Source organism: Indicator indicator, chromosome 18 (genome assembly GCF_027791375.1).
Source record: "Indicator indicator isolate 239-I01 chromosome 18, UM_Iind_1.1, whole genome shotgun sequence".
NCBI lineage: Eukaryota > Metazoa > Chordata > Aves > Piciformes > Indicatoridae > Indicator > Indicator indicator.
In genome coordinates this window covers 11,392,218-11,419,020 of record NC_072027.1, presented here as the reverse complement: position 1 = coordinate 11,419,020, position 26,803 = coordinate 11,392,218, and the positions used below count along the sequence as shown (strand labels likewise).

The window sequence follows — 26,803 nt, the reverse complement described above, 5'->3', positions numbered from 1 at the left end:
CAGCAGAAGGAACCATAAATGATGGGATCAGCTGCCCAGGGAGGGTTCTGCTGCTTCCCAGCCTCCCTGGGGAATGGTTGCAGGGCAGTTTAGCTGCTTTTCTTTGTCCTTCCCACATCTTATGAACACATTAAGAAACAGTGACCCTGATGTACATCTTCCTAAAAACTCCAGCTTGGAGATGTATTTTGTGAAGCAGGATTGCTCCTTGTAGAGCAAAACCACACTGGTTGCTCCGTGTGGGTAGATAAAGGCTCTGCTTATGTCCTAAATAAAGCTGGGGAATCAATGGGGTATTTTTGGCTCAGTGTCTGAAGAGACAACAATTTTTTTTTTTTTTTTTAAGCACCAAAGACTTTGGAAAAATGGAAAAATGTCTTAAAAATTACTTGGGTTTTTTTTTTTAATGAAGCAGAGATCTTGAAAAACTCAATTTCAGGTTAATTTCAGCTGACCCCCAAACAAGATGCTCTGTACTGCTACAGTTCTCTCAATCCTTCTCCTCTCTCTTTCAGTCACATTGATTTTTGCCATTAACAGAGGATAAAACACTAGGGAAAAAAATATGTTGGCATTTCAAAGAGCATAGGGTTGGGAAAGTGTTGCTCATCCCATGCTGAGCCAGTCTAGAGTGTGTCCACTTCTCCCTGCTGTACCACCAGAAACCTGCATCCAGCCCAACGTCTCTCTACCACCACCTGTCCCTTGGAAGCACTTTGATGTGGGGGGGCTTTAATTGAGGCTTGTGGAGAACAGGAACAAGCCCTTGTCCATGCCTGGGGAGTCCTGTGCTCTCTGCTGCACCCAGGCTGGAGTCAGGAGCTGCAGAGCCCTCAGAACCTTTCCCTGGAGCACAGGGAGCTTTAGCAGGGAATAAAGTACAGATCAAAGGGCCATCATCATAATTCCTTGACATAACATCTGTGAAGTGGGGCAATGTTACCTTGTGAGTGCTCAAAAAGCCCTAAAAGACCAAAGTTCTGAGTGGTTTTTGGTTGGGAAAGCAATGCCTGAGACTTTCATTCACTTAGATCCAGTCTTGTAACCAACTTCAGGAAGTGAGCACAAGTGTCTGCTTGATAACATGTAGGGTGAGGTTAGGTCAGTGGCCCCTGCCAGCTCCAGGAGATAGCAATGGGGAAGTAAACCAGGCTCAGAGGAAAACAGAACAGGCTGTGAGACCTGAAAGGGCTGAAAGTGGGAGAAAAGGGTTAAAGAGGAGGTGAGGAAATGAAGGTTATGGCCAGGATTAGAGGAAGAAACAGCCCATTCATCCATCCATCCATTCATCCATCTATCCATTCATCCATCCATCCATTCATCCATCTATCTATTCATCCATCTATCCATTCATCCATCTATCCATTCATCCATCTATCCACCCATCCATCCATCCATCCATCCATCCATCCATCTATCCATCCATCCATCCATCCGTTCATCCATCCATTCATCCATCCATCCATCCATTCATCCACCCATCAGGGGTGAGTCTCTGCCAGCCCACTGTCACAACCTCACCTGTCACAGAACCATAGAACTGTTTTGATTGGAAGAGACCTCCAAGATCAGCAAGTCCACCCATCAACCTAAGACCACCATGGCCACTAAACCATGTGTCATGTCCACACATTTCTCAAATAACTCCAGGGATGGTGACTCCAGTGCCTCCCTGGACAGCCTGTTCCAATGCCTGACCACTCTTGCAGCAGAGAAATTGTTCCTAATATTCAACCCAAACCTCCCCTGGCACATTTTGGGTATTTGTCCATCCTGCCCTCCCTTCTCATCCCTTTTCTTGCTGAAGAAAGCCTGTTCCAGACTCTTTCCCCATGCTGGCTCACCCTGCCCAGGCAGTGGCAGGCATCCATCTCATTGCAGAGTTTCTCTTACTTTTCATACATTTCCATAACTTGTTTTTGGGCCTTTTATGTTCTGCTTCATTTTGCCATGCAACCAGGCTCTCATTGCCCTGTGCATTTCTGCTCCTCCTTCCTGAGTCCTGTTCTTCTGCTTGCTCCCAAGACCATCAAAGGTCTCTTTCTGTGCTCTTTGTCCTCATTTCACACCAGTGAGGCTGCCACTGAGCCTTGCCAAAGCAGGACTGGCCCTCCTGTAACCCTCTGTTCCCTCAGTCTGGTTCTCTGCACAAGGAGGTGTGAGCACCCACATGGATCTGCAGCAAAGGTCTCCGTGGTCCCAGCACTGCCATGGTCCCTGTTTCCCATATAAGATCTGATGGAGGCTGAAGCTGGCCCCAGCCCCACTTCCATCATTTCCTTTTTTCCCTCAGCCGTGTACTTTGAGCCTTACTAAGCCAAGTGCTTGTGTTTGCTGTTAGCACAAACAGACAAAATGAACTAATTAGGACTAAACACTGAACTAATTGCTCCCTGCTCAGACACTTTAAGGCAAACACAGCACATAACATTTTTCTCTTCTTGGGTCTCTTCCTGCCCAACATCCTTGTCTAGGAGTGATGGATGAGGTCCTCTTCCCAAAACCTAAGTCATCTGCATGGAAAATCTGATCTTCTCAGCCCTTCAGGACTCTCACATAGAGTTTCTCTCTTCCACCTTCCTGACCTCCCAAAGTGGCTGATGGGGGAACTCGGCAGAAATCCTTCCAGAGCCCTGGGCACTGGCATGGGTGGGTTGGGGAAATGGGTGCACCTCCTTTCATACAAAGGCAGGAAAAGCCTGAATGGGCCACTGGTACAAAAGAATCTTCTCCCATGAGGTCAGTAGGGGTTGGTGTCTATGGCTTGGAAAAACTCTACTGGGGATCTAACTCATAAGACTGCAGCACTTGGCAGCTGACAGACAAAAATCCACATTTTGTCCATAGGAGAGGCAGAACCAGCAGCCACAGATCCCACTGCCCCACCAGCAAGCTTCCCTCACACCTGAGCTCTCAAGTGTGGGACCATGCTCTGCTTGGTGGTCCACACATCTTGGCCAGTGGGCCAGAGCTGATGATGTGCTGGATTTGAAGCACTTGGTCATGGATGGAGCTCTTCTGCCAATCACAAATGTTCTTCCTGTAGCACAAAAAGAAGGTTGATTAAAATGAACCACAATGTAAGATATCATTGAACCTGGTACAAGTCAAAAGGAGAGGAGAAGAAGAGAGAAGACTTAGTTAGGAAGGGGCCTATAGTAATCGTCTAGTCCAATCTCCTAACCACTTCAGGGCTGACCAGAAGCTGAAGGAGCATTTTTGTTCCAGCTAAAGGTCCAACAGAAGGACAGAGGTCAACACTCAGTTGTGCATTTCATATACAACTGCATGTCACAAGTGGCAACAAACAGGTTGATTCTAGAATGCACAGATCTCTAGTCCAACAGACATGCTGAAGGTATCTCCATCTTGTCTTTAACACCAGTGTGTAAAGATGGAGCCTCTTAGTATTGCTGATTTCCAGTGTATGGTAGCTGCCAGGACAAGAACTGTTACCTGGAGGATAGAAAACACCAACATATCTCCGCTTCTCCCAGGAAAAGCATCTCCCAGGCTGCCCTCAAGTCTACTGGGTTCAAAGGACCAAGCCCAGGGACAGCTGTGGGCTTATTGAGGCATCTAAATGTTCTGCTGCCTTGGGTTTGAAATGGAGTTTTCTAGTGTAGCTGAGGGTTCTTTTCAGTGAACTTTGCAGTTTCATTTTGCTGAGAGTCAGGAGGGCAAAGTTCCCTCATTTCTGGTCCCACTGGGCCTCTTCTTTCTTGTGCTATGCTCCAATGCAAGAGCATGAAGAGCCTCTCTCCCTGTGACCCAGAGTATAGACAGGAATAAAGCATCAGTCACATGATGGTAAAGCAGGAGGCAGCCACGGGAGAGCAGTGACCTCCACTCACCTTGCTCTTGTTGTGTCCTCTGAGACATGAACAGCTGTCCACTGCAGGTGACAGCCACCAAGTCAGCTGGACAATGCCTGTGAGCTTGGACATTCTGGACTACAAATACCTGGGTTGACAAAAACAGACATTGCATTACAGGAGAACTTACAGCAGGCAGGAAGATCCCATGGGAAGACTAGTTTAAGGCATTAGTTGTTTCTTAATACTCTCAAACAAGTCCAACCTGCTTTTCATCTTGATAGAACTTTAGCATAAGTATTTTGGAGCTCATCTTCATTAGCAAAAGACATCAAGAGAGGATGTGGGCAGCTAATCCCAACAAACGCCTGCTTAAACCTTAGGCCTCCACTTTTCCCAGTAATTCCAAATGCTTTGGGGGAATTCTGTCCAGGTGAAGGATTGCTGCCATGGATGAACTACAAGGGCTGTTTCTGGTCCCACAGGTCCCACGAGCCAAGGCCCTGTACACCTACCGAGGACACAACCCTGGGGAGCTGAGGTTCAACAAGGGGGACATCATCGTCCTGCACCGGCAGCTGGACGAGAACTGGTACCTGGGGGAGGCCAATGGCATCAGCGGCGTCTTCCCAGCCAGCTCTGTGCAAGTCATCAAGCACCTCCCCCTGCCTCCACCCCTCGGCAGAGCACTCTACAGCCTTGACCTGAGAAACAGGGACAAGCTGGAGAGCAGGGACTCCCTCACCTTCCACAAGGTACCGCCACCAGACAGGGGCTGGGTGGTTTGCTTCTTTAGACTGTTGGGTATTCTGCAGCTCCCTTTTGGAAGTCAGTGAGGTTGCCAAGCCCCCCCACCCCCCGATGCTGCTGCCAGCAATTAACCCCCCCACACATCCAGAGGGATACGGATGCCCACAACAAGCAGTGCCTCACCTCAGCTTCTCCCCCATGCTGCTGTCACTGATGAGGAACAGGTGGTGCTAGTGGTGCTCCAAGTCAGGACCAAATCACCCCAAGGAGATCCCTAAAATCTGACATAGTGAAGGAAATTGCTTCCAAGTCTGGAGGTACATCTCTTATGCAACTGGCATATACCCAGCCCAGGAGAGGCACAAACCTGCAGAGCCACACCTGAACTTCCACCCCATGTCCCTTTGTTCCCTGAAGGCTGCAGCACTGGTACTCAGTCAGAGGACACGAACCTCTGAGCAGCTTCATGCACCTCCCAGCGAAGCCAGCTGGCCCTGTAGTGTCTGAAGGAGGTGAGGCACAGCAGAGCAGAAAGCCCTGCCCAGGGGCATCAGTGTCCTCACAGGGAAGTCATCTCTGTGTCCAGCTGGCAGCGCAGTTGCAGTGCTCTCCTGACTCTCTCCCATAGGAAGAGGGGAAGCAAAGGGCAGCTGTAGTCCAGGCTGGGGGTCACCAAGGACCTGGGGGAAAGAGAATTCAAAGGGCCAAGAGACAGCAGTGGTTTGTGAGGAAGAGGAGGAACAAGAAGAGAAACATGGATTCCAAGGAGCATCAGCCACACAGAGTAGGTGCTCTGAGCAGGCACAGAAGCCATCCCCTTCCACCACCAGGATCCATTAGCAGTAGGAGGCACTTGCCTTCACTGGGCTTTTCTCTTTCTAGTTCCTTTTGTCTCACTCATGGAGTGTTTGTGTTGGGAGGCTGCACTCAGCTCCTCTCCTGCAGCAAAGCTGGGCAGTTAGTGGGCATCTCAGACTAGCAGAGGCTTCTGCAGAGACAAGGGCATCCTCCTGTCCCCAGCTGTGACAGTGCCAGCTCTTACTCTACCAAATGGCACAGGTTGGAGCAGTCACTTCAGTGACTCCCTTCTGCAGGAAACCTGAGGCCATGCCAGAGCTGTGTCCTCCTCTAGCCAGGCACAGCACAGGGCGATTGGAGAGTGCCACCTCTCCACCAGCCACCCTAAGGAGATGATTTATCCTCCAGGAGCCCTGGCAGGCAGGAGAACCTCCCCATAGGGATGTTGGAGCCTTGAGTGGATGACACAGGAGCTACATTTGCCCAGCACTGCTTGGCTTCAGACTAAAGCTCTGAGCTCCCCTCAGCTGCTTTTCTGGGACTGCAGGTGGATGTCACAGTGGCCATCAGCCACCCCAGCCTGGCCACCGCCAGCCCAGCATCTCTCAGGCAGCATTACCAGTGCTTCCAGCATTCCTGGTGTTAGAAATAAACCTAATCCTGGTGATCCCCACAATTCCAGCAGCGCTGCTCTGCAGCTGCTCTGCGGGAGGGCACCACAAAAAACCCTGTTTGAAGTTCTGATACATTTTGCCAAATGTCTTCTCACTTAATGAAGTCATTTTAGCTTCAATAATTACTTATTTGAGTCTGGGGCTGGCAGAAATAAGTTACTTAGGGTCACCTGCAGCCACCAAGCAATGAGAAATTAATTCTGGAGCAGGTACAGCTGGATCTGCTCTGGGAGATGCAAGGCTTGGCTTGGGCTCTCAGGTTTGGCCCCAGTTCATAGTGGCTCCTGCTCTTTAGAGAAGAAAGAGGAATATTTCTGGTTTAGGCTAAAGCTGAATTCCATCTAGAAAGGGCAGCACTGGCAGTGTGTGTTTGTACACACAGTTTGGTCCTCAAAGCTCGTCCAAGAAGGGAGGAGAGGTCAATGTGAAACCAATCCTTGCTTGAAAGTGAGAAGTCTTGAGAGACCTCCACCTCCCTGCTGTCCTGGGCCAGTCTGGAGCTGGGCACACTGCCTCACAGGAGTGGGTGAGACTGCCAAAGTTCTGCAATTGGTTGGTGTCAGCAGTAACTCATGGTTAACGCCCCGGGCAGCCATGGTGGTGAGCAGCATGGCCACCACATGCCCTGTGCCATGAGCACTGTGATCAGCAGTTCCCAAGAAGCGCTGTTTGAACGCTGCCCACATGCAAACACAGGGCTGACTCTGCCCTCATTAGACCCTGGGGTTAACCAGCCAGGCTGTTTCTGGTGGGCAGGATCAAGCCGTGAATGTCTGGTCCTAGAGATATAATTGGGTTGTTCTAACTCTGCTCTGAAAGCCACCACCACAGAGGGTTTCTCCAAGCTCATGCCTTGAAGTCAGCTGCAGGGCTTTGACGTCCTGCTGCAAGACGCACCCAGGTGTGCCAGCATGGCGTGGAAAAGGAAAGAGAGCCCAAACCTCCCTTCTAATTTAGAGTTCAATTGATGATGACGCTGCCAGGGAGGTGGCCAGCTCCCCTCAAACCTCTGCAAGCCACAGGCTTTGACAAGAGGCGAAACTCTCTGTGAAGTCCTTGGGAGGAGCCCTCAACCACATGTGTCTAAGCAGCAAGGTTTGCAAACCCATCCGAGTTTTGCTGCGAGCTCCACAGCAGCTGAGTTGCACGCAGGGTCTGCCACCAGGAGCAAGTCAGGGGAACGGCTGAGCCAAAGTTCTCCAGGGTCACTTGTAACCTCATCTGGCCTGCTGCCAGTGGGGAAAGGGAGGGAAAAGGGAACCCACCTGCAGTACTGCATCCAGATCCGGTGACCCCAGCATAAGAGGGACACGGAACTGTTGGAGTGCGTCCAGAGGAGGCCATGAAGATGATTAGGGGGCTGGAGCACCTGTCCTACGGGGACAGGCTGAGAGAGTTGGGAATGTTCAGCCTAGAGAAAAGAAGGTTCCAGGGAGACCTTAGAGCAGCCTTAAAGTACCTGAAGGAAGTTACCTGAGAGTTGGGAAGGGACTATTTACAAGGGCTTGCAGTGATAGGATGAGGAAGGTTGGGTTGAAGCTTGAGGAAAGGAGATTTAGACTGGAGATTAGGAAGGAATTCTTCTCAGTGAGGGTGGTGAGACACTGGAACAGGTTGCCCAGGAAGGCTGTGGATGCCTCCTCCCTGGAGGTATTCAAAGCCAAGTTGGATGAGGCCTTGAGCAACCTGGTCCAGTGGAAGGTGTCCCTGCCCATGGCAGGGGCTTGGAACTGGATGATCTTTAAGGTTCCTTCCAACCCAAACCATTCTATAAATCTATGAAAACTGAGCAGTGAGGCACAGCTTCTGACACCTGCCTCCCCTTTGTCTCTTCCAGACGAACACCACTGCAAGGCAGCTCCTGCAGAGCAGCAAAGGCCACTGGTCCCCGCAGCTCAAGTCTGGGTCCCTGCGCACGGCGTCTCCCAAAGCCAAGGGCACAGACTCGCCGGCCTTCGCCAAGGTGCCTGACTCGCGGCGCAAGAGCCTGCGGCAGTTCTCCATCACCACTGCCCTCAACACCCTCAACCGCATGGTCCATGCGCCCAGCGAGCGGCAGGCCCTGGAGATCAGCTCCCCTGTGCTCATCAGCTCCAGCAACCCCACTGTGGCCACCCAGAGCAGCGAGAAGGCTGAGCTCCCTTACAGCACCCCGCTCCAGGTAAGAGGCTGAGGGCTGGGTGCCGTGGGAGGGAACCTTCCAGAGCTCCTGGGCACGAACCCTTACCGTGCAGGGCAGAGATCCCAGCAGCTAAGGCACCAACCTGCATGGACTGAAAACCTGTGGTGGCAGGGTCAGTGAGACATCATCCACATCATGCTGCCTGGGACTTTGCCCTCCTTTTGAACTGAAGGAAACAGAATCATAGATTGCCAGGTTGGAAGGGACCCCAAGGATCATCTGGTCCAACCTTTCCAGGTAACAAGAGAGTTGAGATGAGCTGGCCCAGCACCCTGTCATGCTGAGCCTTAAAACTGTCCAATATAGAAGAATCTACTGCTTCCCCTGAAGATGATTCCAATGTCCAACTGCTCTCACAGGGAGACAGTTCAACTTGCAAAATATTTTTCATTTTAGGTAGTGGCAAGGGAGGAGAATTCCCAGAGGAGCTCACTGAACCTCAGCCCATCCAGACACAAAGGTGTGTGCCTGGATTCACACTGCCAGCAAGCACCTGGTGTGCCACATAACTTGGACGTGTTTGGGTTGGAAGGGACCTTACAAATCATTCAGTTCCAACCCCCTTGCCATGGGTAGGGACAACTCCTACTAGAACAATTGCTCAAAGCCCCATCCAACTCACCTTGAACACTTAATAGTGTAGATCAAAACCAGACAGCTCTCAGCATTTGCAAAATTAAAGCTGGCCCTAGCCCTCAGTGATGTTCACCTGCAGAACATTGCTGATGGGCCTTCCTGAGCACCTTGCACAGAACCACACTGTGCCAGTACACCAGCACCTGCAGAGTCAGGCCCTGAATTGCAAGCAAATAAAATCCCAGTGGAAGCTGGGTTGTACTGGGCAAGGCTGCACTGCCAGGGATGGCTCTATCAGGCTTTTCATCCAACCCCCTGTCCCTTGCACTGTTCATTAACTGGTGTCCCAGTGTCTTTGGTAGGTCCCTAGCCCCCCTGCCGTGCTTATCCCCCATAGCAAGCCTTGGGCTTATTAAAACAACTGGATTAAGCCCCAAGTCTCTGTGCAGGAGATCACAGCTTTAGCCTTCTCTAAATACAACCTTTGCTGTACCTGCCAGGGGATACACAGGAGCCATGGAAACACAGGGCATAGGTGCTGCACCCTAATTCCCAAAGGCAGACTGCTTTCAGGACAGGCCTTCCAGCACCAGCTCAGCAAACTTAGGGCATATACAGAACAGCAAAGCAACCTCCTGCTGCTTCTACCCAGGGCTGTCAGCCCTTTTGAGAAGCAGTTGGGGTCTTTGCCCTGTGCCCACATCCATCCACATCCAGGTGGATGCTTCCTGCCAGGGAAGGGCAATTCTAGGAGTCCTCACCAACCTGCAATCTAAACCTGGAGACTGTGCTGAGAGCAGCTCAGTTTGGGGCTGAGATAACAAATGGAGACTGACCTTTTGGTCTCTATCCACTCTTTAGGAGGCAAAAGAATCTCATTCCTTCCTCACAGTGATGAAAGATCTGTGGATGTTCACAGGTGATCTGAAAAGGATTTTTTAGCCTGATACAACGTCCTTCATGCTGAAGGTTGCTCTAATGCTCTGTGAAGCACTAAGCCAGCCCTGGCAGCTCAGTGTCTGCAATAAAACCCAGCAGGCAGCTTGTACTTAGCAGGAGCCTACAAAGAGCCTTGGATGTTGGCTGCTGGTTTATGTGAGAGGAAATGAAGCCTTACAACAAAGCTATAATTCAGCTGCAGGGGTGTCATGTCTCACAGACCAAATATTGCACCCAAAACACCTCAGCATGAGCTGCTGTCCACAACAAAAGCACCAGAGCAGCTTTCTTCAAGTCCTGCCTTAGGACTGCTCTGTTCTGTGAAAGAGAAGTTTAGAAGTGGTTGTGTTTGCTGCCAGCCTGGAACAAGCATCAAGCTGGGGTCTTCTGCTATCAGCAGCACAGTGAAGAGCAGAGTGGGTTGCATCACATCCTGCATTGTCTCTGTGCATTACTGAGCCTGCAGAGGTTGAGTAGTCCAAATCTTTGTGGGTGGTCAGCAATACAGTGCAGCAGATGGAGCCAAGTCTGCAGCTCAACTCAGCCTTTCCGACTTCAGGCTGAAATCCTCACCAGGGTTCACCTGGGTGCTGAGCCTGGGCTCAACTCATGGCTCTGTGGGGTGAGGAGCAGCAGTGGCTGCCCCCAGCACTCCCAGCCAGCACAGTCTCTTGGGAGGAGCTCCTGAGGCCTGGTGGGCAAGATCAAACAATTCTTGAGAATGAAGTAAGTGAGAATGTAACCAGTTGAGTGGGAATTGTCTCAGGAGACCAAACCCAGGGTTGGATAACCTCAGCTGGCAGGCAAGGGTGAGGTGTAGGGGTAGGCTGGGCAAGGGGTAGAAGGTGATCCTGCCCAGCCCTGATGCTCTCCTCCACTGAGCAGAGGGATGGTGTGGGCCAGGAGTTGGAATCTGTCTACGATGGCAAGCAGCAGTCGATGTCTGAGCAGGGTTAGTAGTGAATCACTGGTAGAAGAGTTGTGCACAGCAACCTCCACCCTCTCTGGAGCCAGGGAACCTTCACAAACCATCCTATCCAGCTCTGAGAGGAGCTGTGACCCCTGAGCTCCACACCCAAACATCAGAGCTTTTCTCCTCCATGGAAGCAGCTGCCCCAGCAGCTGGGAGCACACCTTCCTTGCAGGTGCTTTTGTCCTTCCAGATAATGACCCAGTTTCATTTCCTGAGATATGGATGAAAGGCCCTGAAAGACCAGTTGGAAGGAAACGAGCTGTGCTGCAACCAACTTTGACACCAGCAAGGATTAGGGCCACAGGAGAGGGCTCTAACATTCAGGTGTCACTTGGGGTTGGGGAAAAGGGAGCAAGAGGGCTGCAGCGTGGTGCACACAGAGCAAAGCAGAGCTTCAAGGTGGCTGTAGGGCTTCCCAAAGCATGCTATGCCTGCCTGGCATTCCTAGGAGGAGCAGGTCAGACTCATTTCAGCCCATAAAAGGGAATACTGCAGCAGCTGGCACTCCTGCTCTTCCTTCCCCTTCCTGGTGCCAAGCTGGGCTCAGGCAGGAGCCAGAACCCATTTGCAAGCTGGTGGCACACCGTGCCTGTGCATGTGCTGGTTGTGCAACCAGGATAGCTGCCTCGCTGCACCCTCCTCCCCTCCTCCTACAGCTGCAGGAACCTCTTCCCAGTCCCATTCTTCCGGGCCTGGTAGTATCCAGGTCAGGAGACATCTGTCTAGGAGCTGCTGCTCATTAAACCAAACATTTGCCACCTAGCACACTTGGCTTGTCTGTGGAATAAATGGCCTGAAACTTGCAGGAAGCAAGTTCCAGCAGCACCAGGTGCCCCATGATGGAACAGGGACAATCCCCCTCCCCAGGAGGCATCTCATGAATGTTCTAACCAGGGAATGCCCATGTCGGCAGGTCTCTGCAAGAGGAGCTGGGCTAGGAGTGATGCTGGCAACAAGCTGGACAGGGAGATGGAGCAAGAGAGGGATTGAAAGAGAGGCAGGAAGTGAAACTCTTTGCACTCGCAGCAAAAGAACTGCTGTAGTCAGTTGCACAAAGCTTCATTCCATCTTTCTTCCTTCTGTTGAAAATGCAACACCAGCTTCAATGCCAGCTGTGAAAGGATCCCTGCTTCCCTGTAGAGGGGAACAGAGATGGAAAGCATTGGGATTTGCATCCTGGTGGGGACATCTCCACACAGGAAAACCAGCAAAAGGAATCATTTGCTCCACTGAAGGAAAAAGAAACATCAAATCCCCAAATGTCGAAGGTTTTGCTCATGAGAATTATTAAACCAGAATTATAATTTCTAATCAGCTCCACTTCCCTGAGAGCCTGGTCTGACCCTACCTGCACTAGAAAATGAGGAATGAAAAGGTGGGTTGAAGCTGACCTGCTGCTCCAGGTCCAGAGACAGAAGCTGCAGTTGCTGGGGTTTTTAATTAACTTCATTTACTGGAGAGCAGCAGAGCTGGTGAGTCATTTTTTTTCCCCTAGGTCCTTGCTAAGCCAGTGCCCCAGCACTGTGGTACAGACATGACCACAAGAAATTAGATGTGAAATGAAGAAGAGATTAAAGCCCTCACTTGCATCATTAAAGATCCTGTGGTCTTTGCTGGAGAGCAGGACTCCAGCCACAGCCCAGCCTGCTGCCTGCCTGCCTGAGGTTCCCCAGGGCTGCTGCTGCAGCCTCCTGGGCTTGCTGGGAAGCTTCTCACCGCCCAAAGTAGCTGGGCTCCAGCAGCAGCATGGAAGGGTGAAGTCCTTGCAACCTGCAGAGTATGCTGGAGATGGAGGTGCAGAGTTAATCAGCCTCAGAGGTCATTCTATTAACTTCTCCAGCTGCAGGGCAGGAGAGCAGGACAGCTTTTACTGGGGAAGTTGACACTTGTAGGAATCTCTTCTATTCTTTCTACTGGGTGGCCTTCACCCTTTGGACAAAAGGCTCAGGACCCAAATATAACTCTTGGATATCATGGCTGTGAGATTAAGCTCCTGTGCAATTGTCGTTCCAAGAGCCTCCTCACAAACCAGTTTACTTGTCCCAACAAGTTCCTTACTTACAGGATGAGATAATGACCACTGGTCCAACTGGACCATTCTCTGGAGAGCACCTTGGTATTGAAGGACCATGAGTCTTCCTCTCATTGCCTGTTTTTTTTTTTTTTTGTCTGTCAAATACTCCAAACTCTTCCCCAAATATCGGTTGGGTTGGGTTGGGTTGGGCTATTTTTACGGGTGGGTGAATCCTAGCAAATGCTTTTAGCTGCTCTTGCAGTGGCTAACAGAACCCAGTACTGTGACTGATGTGGATTTCTTTGCTGTTTCTCTCCCCACAGGTCAGTGCATCTTACTACCCCACACCAGGATCACTGGGGCACTCAGCAGCCATCGTTACCCTTCCCCACCTGCAGCACCACATGTCATCTTATATGTAAGTGAGGAAACCAAAAGACATCGAGGTGGGGAGGGGGGATGTGTGTCATTTCCTCTACCTTCTCCTGAGGCTTCTCCAGCCAAAGATTCTTTTGAGCTGGGAGGTAAAGGCAGACCAGAGCACAGCTTCCGAGAGCAGATCCACAGGAGAATGTCCTTGACTGGTCTTAGCAGGGGTCACAGAGACTTAGCACCACAGCTGAATGGAGCTGACCTTGCACCTTCTCCCTTACTCCAGTGTTTATAGACAGATAGATCTGCCTCTTTTTCAACAGTACATTTTAAAGTCTTTAAATATAAAAAACCTAATTGCTCCTTAATTGCCTCTAGTTATTTATCTCACAACACTGAGAGTCTCTGGTGTTTTGGAAGGTCTGATCCTTCCAAACTTTCCCAGAGTTACAGTTTGCAGATGATTCTGTGATGATTTGTTTTCCTCTAGCCAAGATTCCCCAGCCTGGCACTGTGGTAGCCACCTGACAACCCCAGAGCAGCAAAAGATGTCTGCAGGGCAATGGCAGCTCCACGGTGGTGAGACAAAGCTGGGGAAGCACTAGGACATGGAATCAGTAAATCTGGGCCAGGCTCTTGGTGTTGGCTGCTTCCATGCCTTACCACAGGTCATGCCAGACCATGGCACACATCAACTCTGAGCACTAGAGAAAGCCCAAGACCTTAAAATAAAGTGGAGAATGAGAATGGTGTGAGAGTTTTGGATCGGCTGCCTGCTTCACACAACTCCTTTTTCAGCCCTGCAACATCACACCAGGGTTTGCAGGTCCTGGCCTTCAGGGTGACTTCTGGATGAAGTGATTAACCACTGTAGAATTAGAACCCCCTAGCACAGAGCTCACCTGCTCTCTGCAAGGCACAGAAGGAGAAGTCACCTTATAAAGGCAGGTGTGTCAAGTCATAGTTCCACATGGTTGTTCTGAACAGCAGGACAGAGAAACCCTTCGAGAAGTTATGGAATAGTCCTTTACTGTCTACACAAATAGCCTGTGGTTTCTATTTTCTAAACAGTACCTGATAATTGCTATGTTGGTCTGTAGCTTGTTAATATTTGGGAGCAGATCCCATTCCCTTTGGAAAAAAAAAAAAAAAAAACAAACAACAATGCAGTTAAATTAGAAGTGCTAACCTGGAGACAATAATTACAGTTCTTACAAGAACAAATAGGAGAAAGTTTTGGCAAACATGCCATTTGCTCATATTTTGCTGCATGGTCACACATGATTCCCTATGAAGAAGAAGCTTCAGCACCTCAGCATAGTCCCAGAATCACAACAGAGAAGTGAAGAGGGGATCTCAAAGTAATTTCCAGTCTGGTTTCCTCACCAGCCCAGAGCTGAGCCATACACCTCCTCTCTGCCCACTTTGTTCTCAAAGGTCCTTGTGGCAGCAGCTGAAGCCTCATCATTAGTCTATGCAGGGAATCTGGTGGCAGAGAGGAGGAGAGGGAGGAAGATGGGGTTAGCACATGGGTTGCTGTATTAGCATTGCTCCTCCAATACCTCCTGGTGATGTCAGAGGCCAGCAGCTGCAGGGCCTCTGGCTCACCGTGTCCTTCAAAGGCAGAATGAAATCCTGCTGCTATCTCTTGGATGAAGCATCTGATTGCTCTTCTGCATGCTGTGCTGCCTGAGGACAGGGACACATCAAGCCCTCAACCAGCTCTGTCAATGAGGCACTCACCTTGGTAGGTAGAGAGCAGCAGCTTCCTCCTCCGCACCACTTGTCTTGTTGCCCTTGGCTGGCACTTCTGGGGCAGCCACCACTGACTGCTTTCTCTCCACTCCTCTTGGCTCTTCTTTTATTTGCATCCCCTCTGGCATAGAGTCACAGGCAGCCTCTCCCCACCCCACAGTAACAGCAGCACCCAGACGTTGGCTGATGGTGGAAGAGGCTGCAGGCGAGGAGCTCCCCCAGAGCCAGCAGCACCAGTTCCCAGCACAGCTGAGACAGGAGGTGCAGGACATGCCTCAGCTGCCTTCACTCACCTCTCTTTTCCCCAGGTGCGTGGCTCTGCACCCCTACCTGGCCCATGGCCCCGAGGAGCTGGAGCTGCAGAAGGGGGAAGGGGTCCGTGTCTTCGGGAAGGAGCAGGAGGGCTGGTTGCGGGGCATGTCCCTCGCCACCGGCAGAGTCGGCATCTTCCCCAGCAACTACGTCACTCCCCTCTTCAGGTCTGGCTGTTCTCACACCAAACAAAAGCATGTGGAGAGGGAACAGGGGGACTTGATGATCTTGGAGGTTTCTTCCGAGCAGGTTGATTCTGTGATTCTGTGACATGGGACAGTTGGGGTCTTCTTCCCACTGGGATTTCTGCAGTGCTAGCGAGGGCCATGAGTCCCTTGCCTGGGATGTAAAGGTCTCTTCCAACCCAAAAGGCTCTATGGCTGACAGCTGGCAGCTTCCACTCATTTTATTTCTCCAGATATTGATTCGCTGCATGCACCACCTGGGGGTCACATCTCCTCCAACAGCCCGGTGCCGCAGCAGGGAGAAGTCAGAGAGTGGAGGGGGCCTGCAGTGTTCCCCTTGGAGAGGGTACAGAGTCCAGATGAGTGAACAGCACAACATCAACCTTAGTCTGGGTGTTTTAAACCTGAGATGTCAACAGATGTCAGCAGCTTTTTTCCCAAGACTGTTGAATTCAGCCCCAGAGCCCTAGAGGTGACACAACCAGCACATTTTGATGAGTCTAGGACCAGGATGAGAGGCACCATGGTTGTGCTTGGACTCACCTTTATTTCTTTTGGATGACTTCAGTTGGGCTTTGTCCTGCCAGGAGGGAAACCACAAACTGAAGGCTCTTTGAGAGCAAGCATTTAAGCACTGGACACGATTGATCTAATGAAGCAAACAAGCATTAGAAAGAGCAATAATTAAAATACACAATTTAGGAGAGAGAAAAAAAAATTGCCTATGTCCTTGGTTGCCCTGCATATGCTCAGGAGTGAAGAGCAGCTTATAGTGTAGTGCTCTGCTTGCTCTGCTTCTGCAGAGGGGCAAAGTCAGAGCACTTCTCCCAGGACTGGGATATTGTTATTCCATGGCTAGAAACACATTATGATGAGAGCCCCAGGCCAAGGTGCCATCCAGCATGATCCTGTGCAGGGAAGGGGTAAGATGGGGTAGGAGGGAAGGTGTTTGGGAAAATTGCAAGGGGAGGGCTGGTGATGGGTGGTCCCTTTTGAAATGCCATGGGGTTACTGTCATGAATCTAACCCTGTTTGGAACAACTTCTCAGAAATCAGGTGAAGAGAAATGGAAGCTCTTGTTATAAAGGCATCAGAAACTTGGGGGTGACTGTAGCACCTGTAGCATTCCCCACCAGACCCTGCCCTGGCAGCTGTGCAGCTGCACTGAGCCATGGAGCTGCCTTTGGGGCAAACTCTTGCTTTCCTCACATGCTCAAGCCCAGCCTCACTGATTCTCTTTGCCCTTTCCCACAGGAAATCCAGTCTGTCTGACACAAAGGTGCCTTCCCTGTATGCCTCCTGGACGCTGTCCACCTCCTCACTCTCCTCCCAAGGCAGTATCTCAGAGAATGGCCCAAGGCAGAGCAGGCCCCTGAAGGCAGCACTGCTGCCTGTGCCCATCCCTTCGCCTGGCAGGAGCGCAGGCACAGGACAGGCATCGCTGCGGCGCAGCCGTGGCAGCACCAGGAAGAGTAAGTGCCTGGGGGCCCTGGGGAGGGAGAAGCCAGACTTGTCCCCCACCAAACCACACTGGCTCCCTGCAACCAGCACCAGAGCCCTAAAACTGAAGTGACCATAGCCAGGAGGGTGGAAGCTTTCCTGGGTGGTCCCCCTACAGGGCTGGGCTCCAACACAAGCAGAGACCAGCTGCACCCTGAGGCCCTCACAGCATCTCCTGTGACCCACAGGTGAGCTGGGGGGGCCACACCAGGTTTGCAGACATGGAGTGACCATGCTGTCACCCAGCTGCATGTCCCCTGTGAAACCACTTCCTGGTCTTTCCAAGGGGTCCTATGTCAGCCAGGCTGCAGTGCACAGGACAGGCAGCATTGCCATGCCAGGACAGGGGCTGCAGGTGAAGGAAAATGCCATCTCCTAGCTGAGTGAGGCAAAGCCTTCCCTGACTGCTGTGGATCAACACTTCAGGCTGGCAGGGGAGGAGGTGAAATGCCTTCGGGGATTAATTCCCTGCAAAAGTGGAATTGCAGAGCTGGGGGTGATGACAGCTGGCTCACCTGTACCAACCAGCACTGCCCCAAAGCCTGGCACATCTTGCTTCTGGGTAGCAGCTGATGGCCATGTCCTCAGCAAGAATGGGCACAGCACTCAACATGCACTGGTTAACCAAAAAAAAACTTTAAACAGAGTAAGAGAGGCCATTAGATGCAAAACTGCCCTCATGTAGCAAACAACACCAAACTCCAGCAAAGCAAACATGAACTGCACACAACCAAAAGGGGCTTGTGCCTTCGTCTTGGAGAACACAGACCAGAAAATCCAGCCCTAGAAATCCACAACACCCAGCACAGGGCACAACAGCTGCAGCTGAAACAGAAATGGGAAGAAATAATCCCAGTTATACACACACAGCCCTGCCCCCTAAATTAGCTTTTGTGGCTCTGGAGAAAGGTTTTGGAATTGTCACAGAGGGCTCCAATGCCATCCTCAGAAGTCATTAAAAAGAAAAAAAAAAAAAAAAAAAAAAAAAGGTTGATTTAGAGTCTTTTTAGGCACTAATAAGAAAAGAACCAGAGAACCAGAGGGTAAAAATTCAGTTGTGCCATTGGGGGAGTTCTGACGAACTTGCAACCTGAACACTTTGTGTATTTCTGGTACCTCAAAAAGAACAGAGTCATATCAGGAGAAGCAGGCAAGAGGATGATCAGAGACTAGAATAACTTCTATTTCAGGAGAAACAGAAATTTCAGCTTGGAAATATCTGAGATGCATAAAACAATGAATAGCCTACAGGGCAGAAAAGATACTTCACCAAATAAAGAGAAGCTGGAGTCACCCACTGAAATTGCAGAGTCAAAAGCCTTGATGTAGCAGAGAGTTAGGGGGGGGAAAGCTCCATATCTATCTTTCTTCTCCTCCTCCTCCTCCTCCACAAAGATCCAATCCATGTGTCTCACCTGCACAGCCTGGGGCTGCAGGAGACACTCCTGCCAAGGAGGAGAGGGAGCTCTTATGAACTCCCTTGCAAGGCTGGTGAGGAGTCCATCCCACCAGCTGTGCCCATCCATGGTCATTTGAGTAATTCCAGAGGGCTGACTCAGCACAGGAGCAGCCAGCTTTACTGGTTCCAGTTCATGGGGGCAGGCATGTGGTGGTCCCTGGGGAGCCCAGAGCATCCCTGAGAACGGGGCTATTAGGGGGGGCTGTGACCACTGCTCCCCTCTGGCCATGCCATGGGGATCCCTGCTGACTCTAGGGTGGCTCTCGCTCCACAGATGGGTCCCTGCAGAGGCCAGGGCAGACAGCGACCCCAGTGCTGGTGGCCGGCTCCCTGCGGCGTCCTGCCATGACTGCGCTGCGGCCTCAGCAGCTGCAGCTCTTCCACACCGTCCCTCCTGGAGTCGGCACGGCTGAGGCAGCAGCGAGGTCAAGCTTCTCCCAGGATGCTTCCCCAGCAGTGGGAGGCAGAGGAGGGGAGAGCAGAAGCCCCTCAGTGTGCAGCTCGGTGATCCTGGATGCCAAGGAGCCTCCAGCCAAGAGCGAGGCAGCCCCGAAGCCTCCAGCCTCTGCCCCTCCGTCCATCCTGGTGAAACCAGACACCTCCCGCAACAACGCCGAGAAGGTACGGCCGGGGGTCGCCTGCTGCTTCAGGGGTTTCCAGCCCCCCGGGGAGGTGTTCATGGCCGGCCGGGTAATGAGCAGCGCCAAATCCCTTCAGGGCTTCACTCCATTCTCAACAGGTTTTCTTCTTTCACTGGTACCCATGTTAAGGAGTCAGGTGTTTGTGTTGCTGATGCTGCTGCTTAGATGAAGCCCTTTGGAAAGGCAAGATGCTGGTTTAGGTGTTTCCATGCAAAGCGTGTTCAGTCGCGATCAAATCATGAGACTTTTCTGAGGTCTTGCACTGGGCAAGAGCCCCACTAAGGTCCCTGAGAGTCTGGGAGGGAAGGAGCAAATGCCACAGACATGGGTGTTAGCCCCAGTGTCAGGCTGGTCTGACAGAGTTCACCTCTCACTCCCACAGAGCTTTAGCTGAGCCACTTGGAACAGGAATCCCTGTCCCCTCTGTCAGCCAGAGGGAAATTTCACAAAGATAAAATCCTCCTGCAAACTGCCCTAGTGACAACTTTTTCTTCCTGTGGCACCCAGAGAGTAAGTTGCTCCACAAACCCGTGAAAGTCCAACCAGCCTCCAAGCTCCTAGGAGGAACGTCACCAGCTGGAGAGCAAACAGGGGGTTTCTGCAAAGGGCACAGCAGGACAAGCCAACCCCTCCTTGTGGCCACTGCCACCTGCTCTGCCCCCAGATTTTCTCCCCTTGATTTGGGTGGTGGCTCTCTAGACTACTCCCCCAAGTCTCTGCCCTAGCTGATGGCACTGCTGGACCACAACATGCCGGTCCCTGGTGTCTCTTTCCCCTGCCATCAAGCTGCACATTACACATGGACACCACATCACACACACATCCTCTGCCCCCAGGAATGAGTCAGCCCCCACTCAGCTCGCCCCTGCTTCTCCAGGGCAGATCACAGCTGGGAGGATGGGTGGCTGCTGTTCCCACCCTGACTCTGATCCCCTTCTCGTTGCAGCAAGTGAAGACGGTGAGGTTCCAGAACCACAGCCCCCCGCCACCCAAGCGGCACAGCCTGCAGCCCTCGCCCAGCCTGCCGCGGGGCAGGACAGAGCCGGTGGCCGTGCTGGAGGCCCTGCTGCCGGAGCCAGGCCCCGAGCTGGCCCTGCTCTATTCGCCCCGGCTCGGCTGCAGCCCCCTGCCCCAGCGGCGGGCACTGCACCCCAAGGTGCTGGCGCTGGAGCTCTCGGGGCCACTGACCTTCCCCGGCAAGAAGAGCTACAGCAGCATCTCTGCCAACTGAGGGGCCCTGCTCTGCTGGCCTCCTCAGCTCCTCTACTCCCTGCTGTGAGGGGCCAGCACCTCGGACCCCCACCAGCCTGCTGCCTCCACTGCTGCCCATCCCACGGCCAGGGGCAGCTGTTCCCCATGTCCCTACAAATCCATGCCACCAGCACCCACAGGACCTGCAAGCCTGAGGCTTGTGCAGAACTGGGAGAGCTTCTGAGGAAGCAGGATTGGGCAGAACAGCATCCAGCTCTGCAGAGAAGTGTCCTGGCCTGGCCCCAGCTGTGCTGAGCATGGCTAGAGGAGCCCCATGGCCCTAAGGAGACATGAAGCAGGTTTGTGGCATCCTCAGAACTGATGTTCTTTGGTGTCCTGCAAAGCTGCCTGTGAGGAGCAGCAGGAGGGGGAAGAAATCATTCAGGTATCAGATACAGCTGAGCTGGTTTTGATCTCCTCACTGCTGCAAGAAAGCCCCTAGAGATTAAAACCCAGGTGCATTACCTTGCTGCTTCTGCAGGGTAAAGAAACCATAAAGCAAACTCAGTAAGCTCCTGGCTGGTTCCTGTTGCCTTTTTTGGTTGTTTTTGTTTTTGTTTGCAGGGGCAGGGTGGGTGGTTTCACCCAGAATTTTTTGTTATTGTGTTAGGTTGGTTGCTTCCTTGCTTTTCTGTTTGGTTTTAGCCCAGAAGTTTTAACACGAAATACAGTTTAAAAGGTGACTTGGAGAGGAAAGATGCTGGAAAGGGACATGCCAGTGCCACAGGCACTTGGGCTCTGCAGGCTGACCTGCTTCTCCTCATTGCTTGCTTTCCTCTAAGTACCCACCAGCTACCTCCATGAGCTTGCTCCAGCTCCTTCCCACCACCCACCCCCTCAGACAGTGCTTTGTAAATATCCTGGGTTGGAGCTCAGGGGTCTGAGCCCACGTTAAGGCGCATGGGACATTCTCTGTGTGACAGAGCAGGACCTGGCACTGATCGTGCCACAGGCCACCCCCTGCCAGCACAGCACCAGCACCAGCCTGCAGCTGACCCCATTCCAAGAACCCTGCTGTGAATCCAGGGCAATGCAGGTCAGAGCTGTGCCCTGCTCTCTGGCAAACCCTGCATAATAGCTTCTGGTTTGCACGCTTGGTTTTTACTGCCGGTTTGGAGACCAGCAACTCCCATCCCAGCCACTAACACCAGATCTGCTAACAGCAGTGGCTGTGCTTCATCCAGGATGGCTGTGAAATCCCATCCTTAGCTAATTGCACACAAAAGCCATGAAATTAACTCCACTGGTCAACAGAAGCTCTCTGAGGCATGGGCACAGCCCCAGGGAAGGATGTTTTCTACTGGAACTAAGAAAAGGAATGAATAAAATCATTCCCTAGTTCTTTTACTCTCAGATGTTTTCTGTCCATGGAGCAGGAAGCTGGTGCCTGCCTGCAGAGATTTTCAGCAGCTGCAACAGCACAGAAGTTCCTCACATGCTGCCCATTGTTACCCCAGCCAGAGCCTGCTGACCAAGCATCCCAGGCCTTTCTAGACTGACCTCCCAAAGGCTGACGGTGGCACAGGTGGCTGGAGCTACATGAGGACTCATCATGCAGCTGGAAGTACTGGCAGAGAAGGAGCAGCAGGAAATGTGAATCCCAGAGGAGCACTTGGCAGGGATGTGCATGCAGGGAAGGAAGAGTTCCTGCCTCTCACTGCCCTCAAACCAGGGTCCTCATCTCATGCCCACGTAACAGAGCCCAGGTCTAACTTCAGTTTGATGAGCAGGGTTGACATGGCTGGCAGCAGCTGGGCTCTTCTCTGGTGAGAGGACAGAGTGATCTCAATCCTACTCTACAAAGAAGGGCAGCCACAATCTCCCCAGCTTCAGCAGAGCTCAGTGTCCCCAGAAAGCCATGAACAAGATGATGAGCTAAAGATCCTCCTTGTTATTGACAATCAACCCTATCCTGCAAGACTCTATGGAACAAAGCCACCCTCTCATCCCAGGATCAACAGCAATAAGGACTCACATGCCCACAGGGAAGCCTGCAAAATCCCTCATCCCACTACAGGACACCGAAGTCTTGAGAGAAATAACTCCCAAAGAACGAGAGATCTCTCCTGGACTTGGCACTTAACCTGCTGCGTTGTGCCAAGTGACAACATCAGGCTGGTGGGACAGAGGAAGCTCTGACACATCCACCGGCAGGCAGAGGAAGCACTGGCAGCTCTGGTACAAGAGCAGGCAGCTATTTTGGGGCAGATGTCTCAGTTTCTTGCACAGGATATTTCAGAGCTTTGATGCTATGGTGACAAGTGCCCTAAATATCTTCCAAATGTGTAGGGAGAGAGCTGCAAACAGGACCTCTTAAAGCAACAGCTCTAATCAGTGTCCTGCTCCCACAGGCACCCCTGCCCACTGGTTCCACACTGCAGCCACTGAGCAAAGCAGCTACATCCTCCACTCCTTCCTTGGTGCTCCTCACCTTCTCCAGTCCTCTCCTTGCAACACCTAGGAGGAGGCACCTGGACAGTGCTATTACACCAAGGAACAGCCCAGAGAAGAGGGAGCAGAGCTCTGAGGTTTTTCTTCCAAAAGCCCAGGATGGAGCAGAACCTGCTGGAGCTAGCATGGAGTTTTGACACAAGCCCTGAGCAAGGCAGTGCCCATCAAGTGATCCTTGTCTCCACAGAGAAGCTGACCATGGTGGGTCTGTCAGAGAGAAATTCTCTGACTGAACCAGACTAAGAACATCTGTTCTGGAACAGTGGCTCCAGCCACCTTTACTCCACAAGCAGAACCACCACACCACTGCCTTGGAGCGTGAGCAAACTCCATGTTTGTTGGTTCTGCTCTGGGCTGCTGGCCCAAAGCACCACTGCATCTTCCTTGAGGATCTGCTCCAAACCCCTGTCCCTCTCTGGCTGCTGTCATCCAATTTGTGTTTGTTTTAACTAGGTAGTGATGAAGAGGGAGGCATCACATGGATGTGGGCGAGCGCTTCAAGGGTTTCTGTTCTTTTCATAGATACATTTAACTTTCCTCCTGCCTTCCCACCTTCCAGGCTCCCTTCAGCCCATTTTCCCAGTGAAGAGTGGTTAGACCAGCAGCACTGGGGCCCTGCCTGCTCATTCCTGAGTTGGCCAGGAGGTCTCATGAGGGAAGGCCACCCCTTGCCCTTCAGGAACATCTCCCCTCTGCACTCTCAACAGCGTGGAGAAGGTGGTCCAAGCCCTGGCCCTGCTCATCCACCCAGTCTGCAGTCTCCTGTTTTACCACCAACCATCACCTGAGACACAGAGCACAAAGAAAGCAGCTTTAGGAAGGCAGGACACCACTGCAGGTATCTGCAGTCTCCTGAGCTTCTGGAATGAGGACATCCCTCCTGCTGGCCCAGCTGGTGGTGCTGGGGCTGATCCAGGCTCCCACCATCCAGAACATCGTGGCTGTCAGAAAAGGAGCTCTGGACAAGGGCACAAAGCAGCACAGAGGGACAGAGGGACCATCAGTGACCCTCTCTGAAGATCTTGAACTGGGCTGATTTTCTGTCTGCTCGTTTCTGCTGCCCAGTTAATGAGATAGAGCTGGATACACAGCACCCCTCAGCTCAGCTTTCATTGCTTGCTTGGCCTGGCAGAGACCTCCCTGTGCTCCACCAAGTGACTGCCCCCAGCCTCAGCTGCCCTTGTGTCTCCTGAAGAACGATGAGCAGAGGCAGCAGAGACAAGAAAACCAACATCAGCTGATGCTCTGCACATCCCTGATGCAGACACACACAGAGGAGCCTCCCAGGTTCCTTCCAACCTGTCATTCTGTGACTCTTTGCCCCACACAGGGTGTGGGGAAGGGATCCCAAAGCACTGCATGGGCTGGCACACAGGATTCCCAACAGCAGGCAGGCTGATGAAGACTGCACATGTAATAAAAGTACAAACCCCACCCATTTATACCAAAGCTCCACCCAAAATAAATCATAAGGGCAGCTGGGATCAGCCAGGGGTCGTTACCTTGATCCCTGTGGAACAGCCCAGGGGATTGTGCTGGCTCCTTCCTGCACAGAGCCCAGGGAAGAGCAGAGCCTTGCAGCCCCACTGCTCTAAACAAGCAACTGGAAGGGACCATTCCCACATGTATGTGCTCAGAGAGAGGAGGGTATCAAATCTTCCCTTCTTGGTGGTGGGTGGGAGGGGAAACTAAGCCCCATGCATTTAGTTTATTCTTCAGAGATTTGCACAAACTGGGTGATGCTCAATATTTTTTTCCATGATGTGAAAGTCTTTTTTTTTTTTTTTTTTAAAGGCTTTTCCAACTGAGCACTGCTGGGGAGAGGAGAGAAGGCAATAAACACAGATCTTAGTTTTCTGGTTTATATTAATCTTCAAGGTATTTATTTTGTATTTCTGTAGCCAAAACCCCCATGGTTTCAAAGTGTTCTCAGTCCTCAGAAGTTTACTCATCTAAGTTTCTAGCACTGATTTTTAGCTCTGTAGCTTGTAGGTTAATTAAATTAAATAGAGCTGAGCAGATCACAGCTCCTCACACCCTGCAGGGGCAGGATGCGGTTGCAGCATGTGTGCAGCACCAGCTCAGCTGGCCAGTGCTGGGGGTCACCAAGAGGAAATGTGGGTCCTGGTGATACTTTCAGCACCCAATACGTGTGGTTCTCCATCCCTGGGAAGCTCTGGTCTACCATTAAAACTTTTTTTGCATGAAAAAAACCCAGGAATGTTTATTTGCCCTTTATTTCGGGGTGCTCCTTCACTAGCTGGGAACAAACAGCAAGGAGGAGAAGAAAGAGGATTACCTGGGGTGGTGGTTGGGAATGAAGGCTCTGCTCTCCTGCTCTCCAGCCAGGCTCTGGCTCATGCTTCTGCTATTTTCAATGCTCTTTACCCCAGTAAGCACCTACAAGCACAGGATTGACAATGTCATGTCATCATAGGATGATGTGAGGCTACTCACTTCAAGAAGGACACTGAGCTGTTGGAGCAGGTCTAGAGAAGGGTAGAAAAGCTGGTGGTGAGGAGCACTTGAGGAACCTGGGGTTGTTTAATCTGGAGAAAAAGAGGCTGAGGGGAGACCTTCTGGCTCTGTACAACTCCCTGAAAGGAGGCTGGAGCCATTAGGGTGGGTGTTAGCATCTTCTCCCAAGGAAGAAGTCACAGGACAAGAGGAAATAGACTCAAGTTGCATCAGGGGAAGTTTAGGTTGGACATAAGGAACAACTTCTTCCCCAAAAGGCCTGGCCCAGGCCTCCCAGAGCAGTGATGGAGATCCCATCCCTGAAGGTGTTTCAAAGCCCTGGAGATGTGGTGCTGAAGGACATGGTTCAGTGGTGGGGTCCAACACTTGTTGGACTCAATCTTACAGGCCTTTTTCAACCAAAATGATTCCCTCCTCTAGTTCTGATTTATTTTTTTAATGTCCTTTTAAAGTGCAACAAAGTACAGCACTTTGCTCCCTTTAGGTGGCCAGAAGAAAATCCCAAAAGGCAGGGACAGGACCCTGGTCCTGCTTCCATCAGCCTGTACCAATGCCCTGCGGCACTTTCCCTGTGCTCTAAACTCTTCAGCTGCAGGAAGAGGAGGGCACTGCTGCTCTCCCAGCAACTGCAAATAGATCTGCACTCAACGTTCAGATCACAGGGGCCAGCTGAAGAGGGCAGCTTGGGCTCACCTCTCAGAGCCACCACTGGGTTGTGAAACTGCTGCGAGATGAGGAGCTGGCAGAAAGAGCAGGTTATGGCATGACACCCAGGTTTGACTTGCTGGGGTGCCTGGGCATCAGACCCAGGTTTAGCTGACTGGGGGCACTGGGCACGATACCCACCCAAGGGGAGGAGAAGCAGCAGAGACACTGCTGAGAGATCCTCACACGTTTTATTTTTGCAACCAAGGCATTCTGCATGGTGGGTGGTGAGGGAGAAGGGCTGGATGGGCAGAAGACTCATGACTCAGGCTCCCTCACTGGGAGGTTTAACTGGGACAGTCTCAGCTAAGCAGCAGCAGTGGTCCCATGGGCTCTGGTGGCAGCCCATGGCTTCAGCTCTTGGGCTACCCTCTCAGCAGCAGCCAGAAGTCCTGGCCCCTCTCCAGTGTCCCTGGGAAGGAGGAGGTCATGCCACACAAGTAGCATGATCAAGGACCAGCTTCTCCTCCTCATCCTGCATGTCCTGCTGAGGTCACTCCACTTCAACAGTGAACGCACAGGGCAGATCCAGACCTGATCTGGTGAATTTTCCTGCACTTTGGGGAGCTCATTTCAGCTGGTGACCTGGAACCTTCTGCCAGGGAAGACACATTCTGAGAGGTGCTGGACCTCCACAGCTTTCACTAAAAGGACAGGAGGATGCTTGGTGTGTGAAAGTCCTTGGCTGTGTCTCCCCGTGCCTTGGGAAGAGCTCCTTGGTGCCTGACTACACAGTGACATTTCCTGTACAGCCTCTGCTCCAGGCTGCACCATTCCACACAGCAGCTGCCCCACACAGCCCTGCTCCCACCCAGCACTTTAAGACCATGAGCATCTACTCAGAGCTGCTGCTCCATCATATAACACAAGCTGGGGGAACAAGGCAGTTCCTCAGGTGTACTGTGCTGGTTCTGCTTTGCAGCTGGGGCTGTGGGTAGGATCCACATATCTGAAGTGACCCTGTGGAGTAGCA

The 26,803-nt window shown here is 51.9% G+C and overlaps 1 protein-coding gene across 1 annotated transcript in view; it reads left to right on the top strand.

Annotated features, from left to right (window-relative positions):
* Positions 1-20,176, top strand: part of SH3RF2 (SH3 domain containing ring finger 2) — a 30,172-nt gene extending 9,996 nt beyond the window's left edge. Inside the window, exons 2-8 of the mRNA XM_054389399.1 lie at positions 4,301-4,570; positions 7,875-8,198; positions 13,045-13,139; positions 15,157-15,354; positions 16,600-16,817; positions 18,579-18,925; positions 19,892-20,176. Coding sequence (XP_054245374.1) covers positions 4,301-4,570; positions 7,875-8,198; positions 13,045-13,139; positions 15,157-15,354; positions 16,600-16,817; positions 18,579-18,925; positions 19,892-20,176 — 1,737 coding nt within the window. The remainder of the gene's footprint in view (positions 1-4,300; positions 4,571-7,874; positions 8,199-13,044; positions 13,140-15,156; positions 15,355-16,599; positions 16,818-18,578; positions 18,926-19,891) is intronic.
* Positions 20,177-26,803: the final 6,627 nt, after the last annotated feature.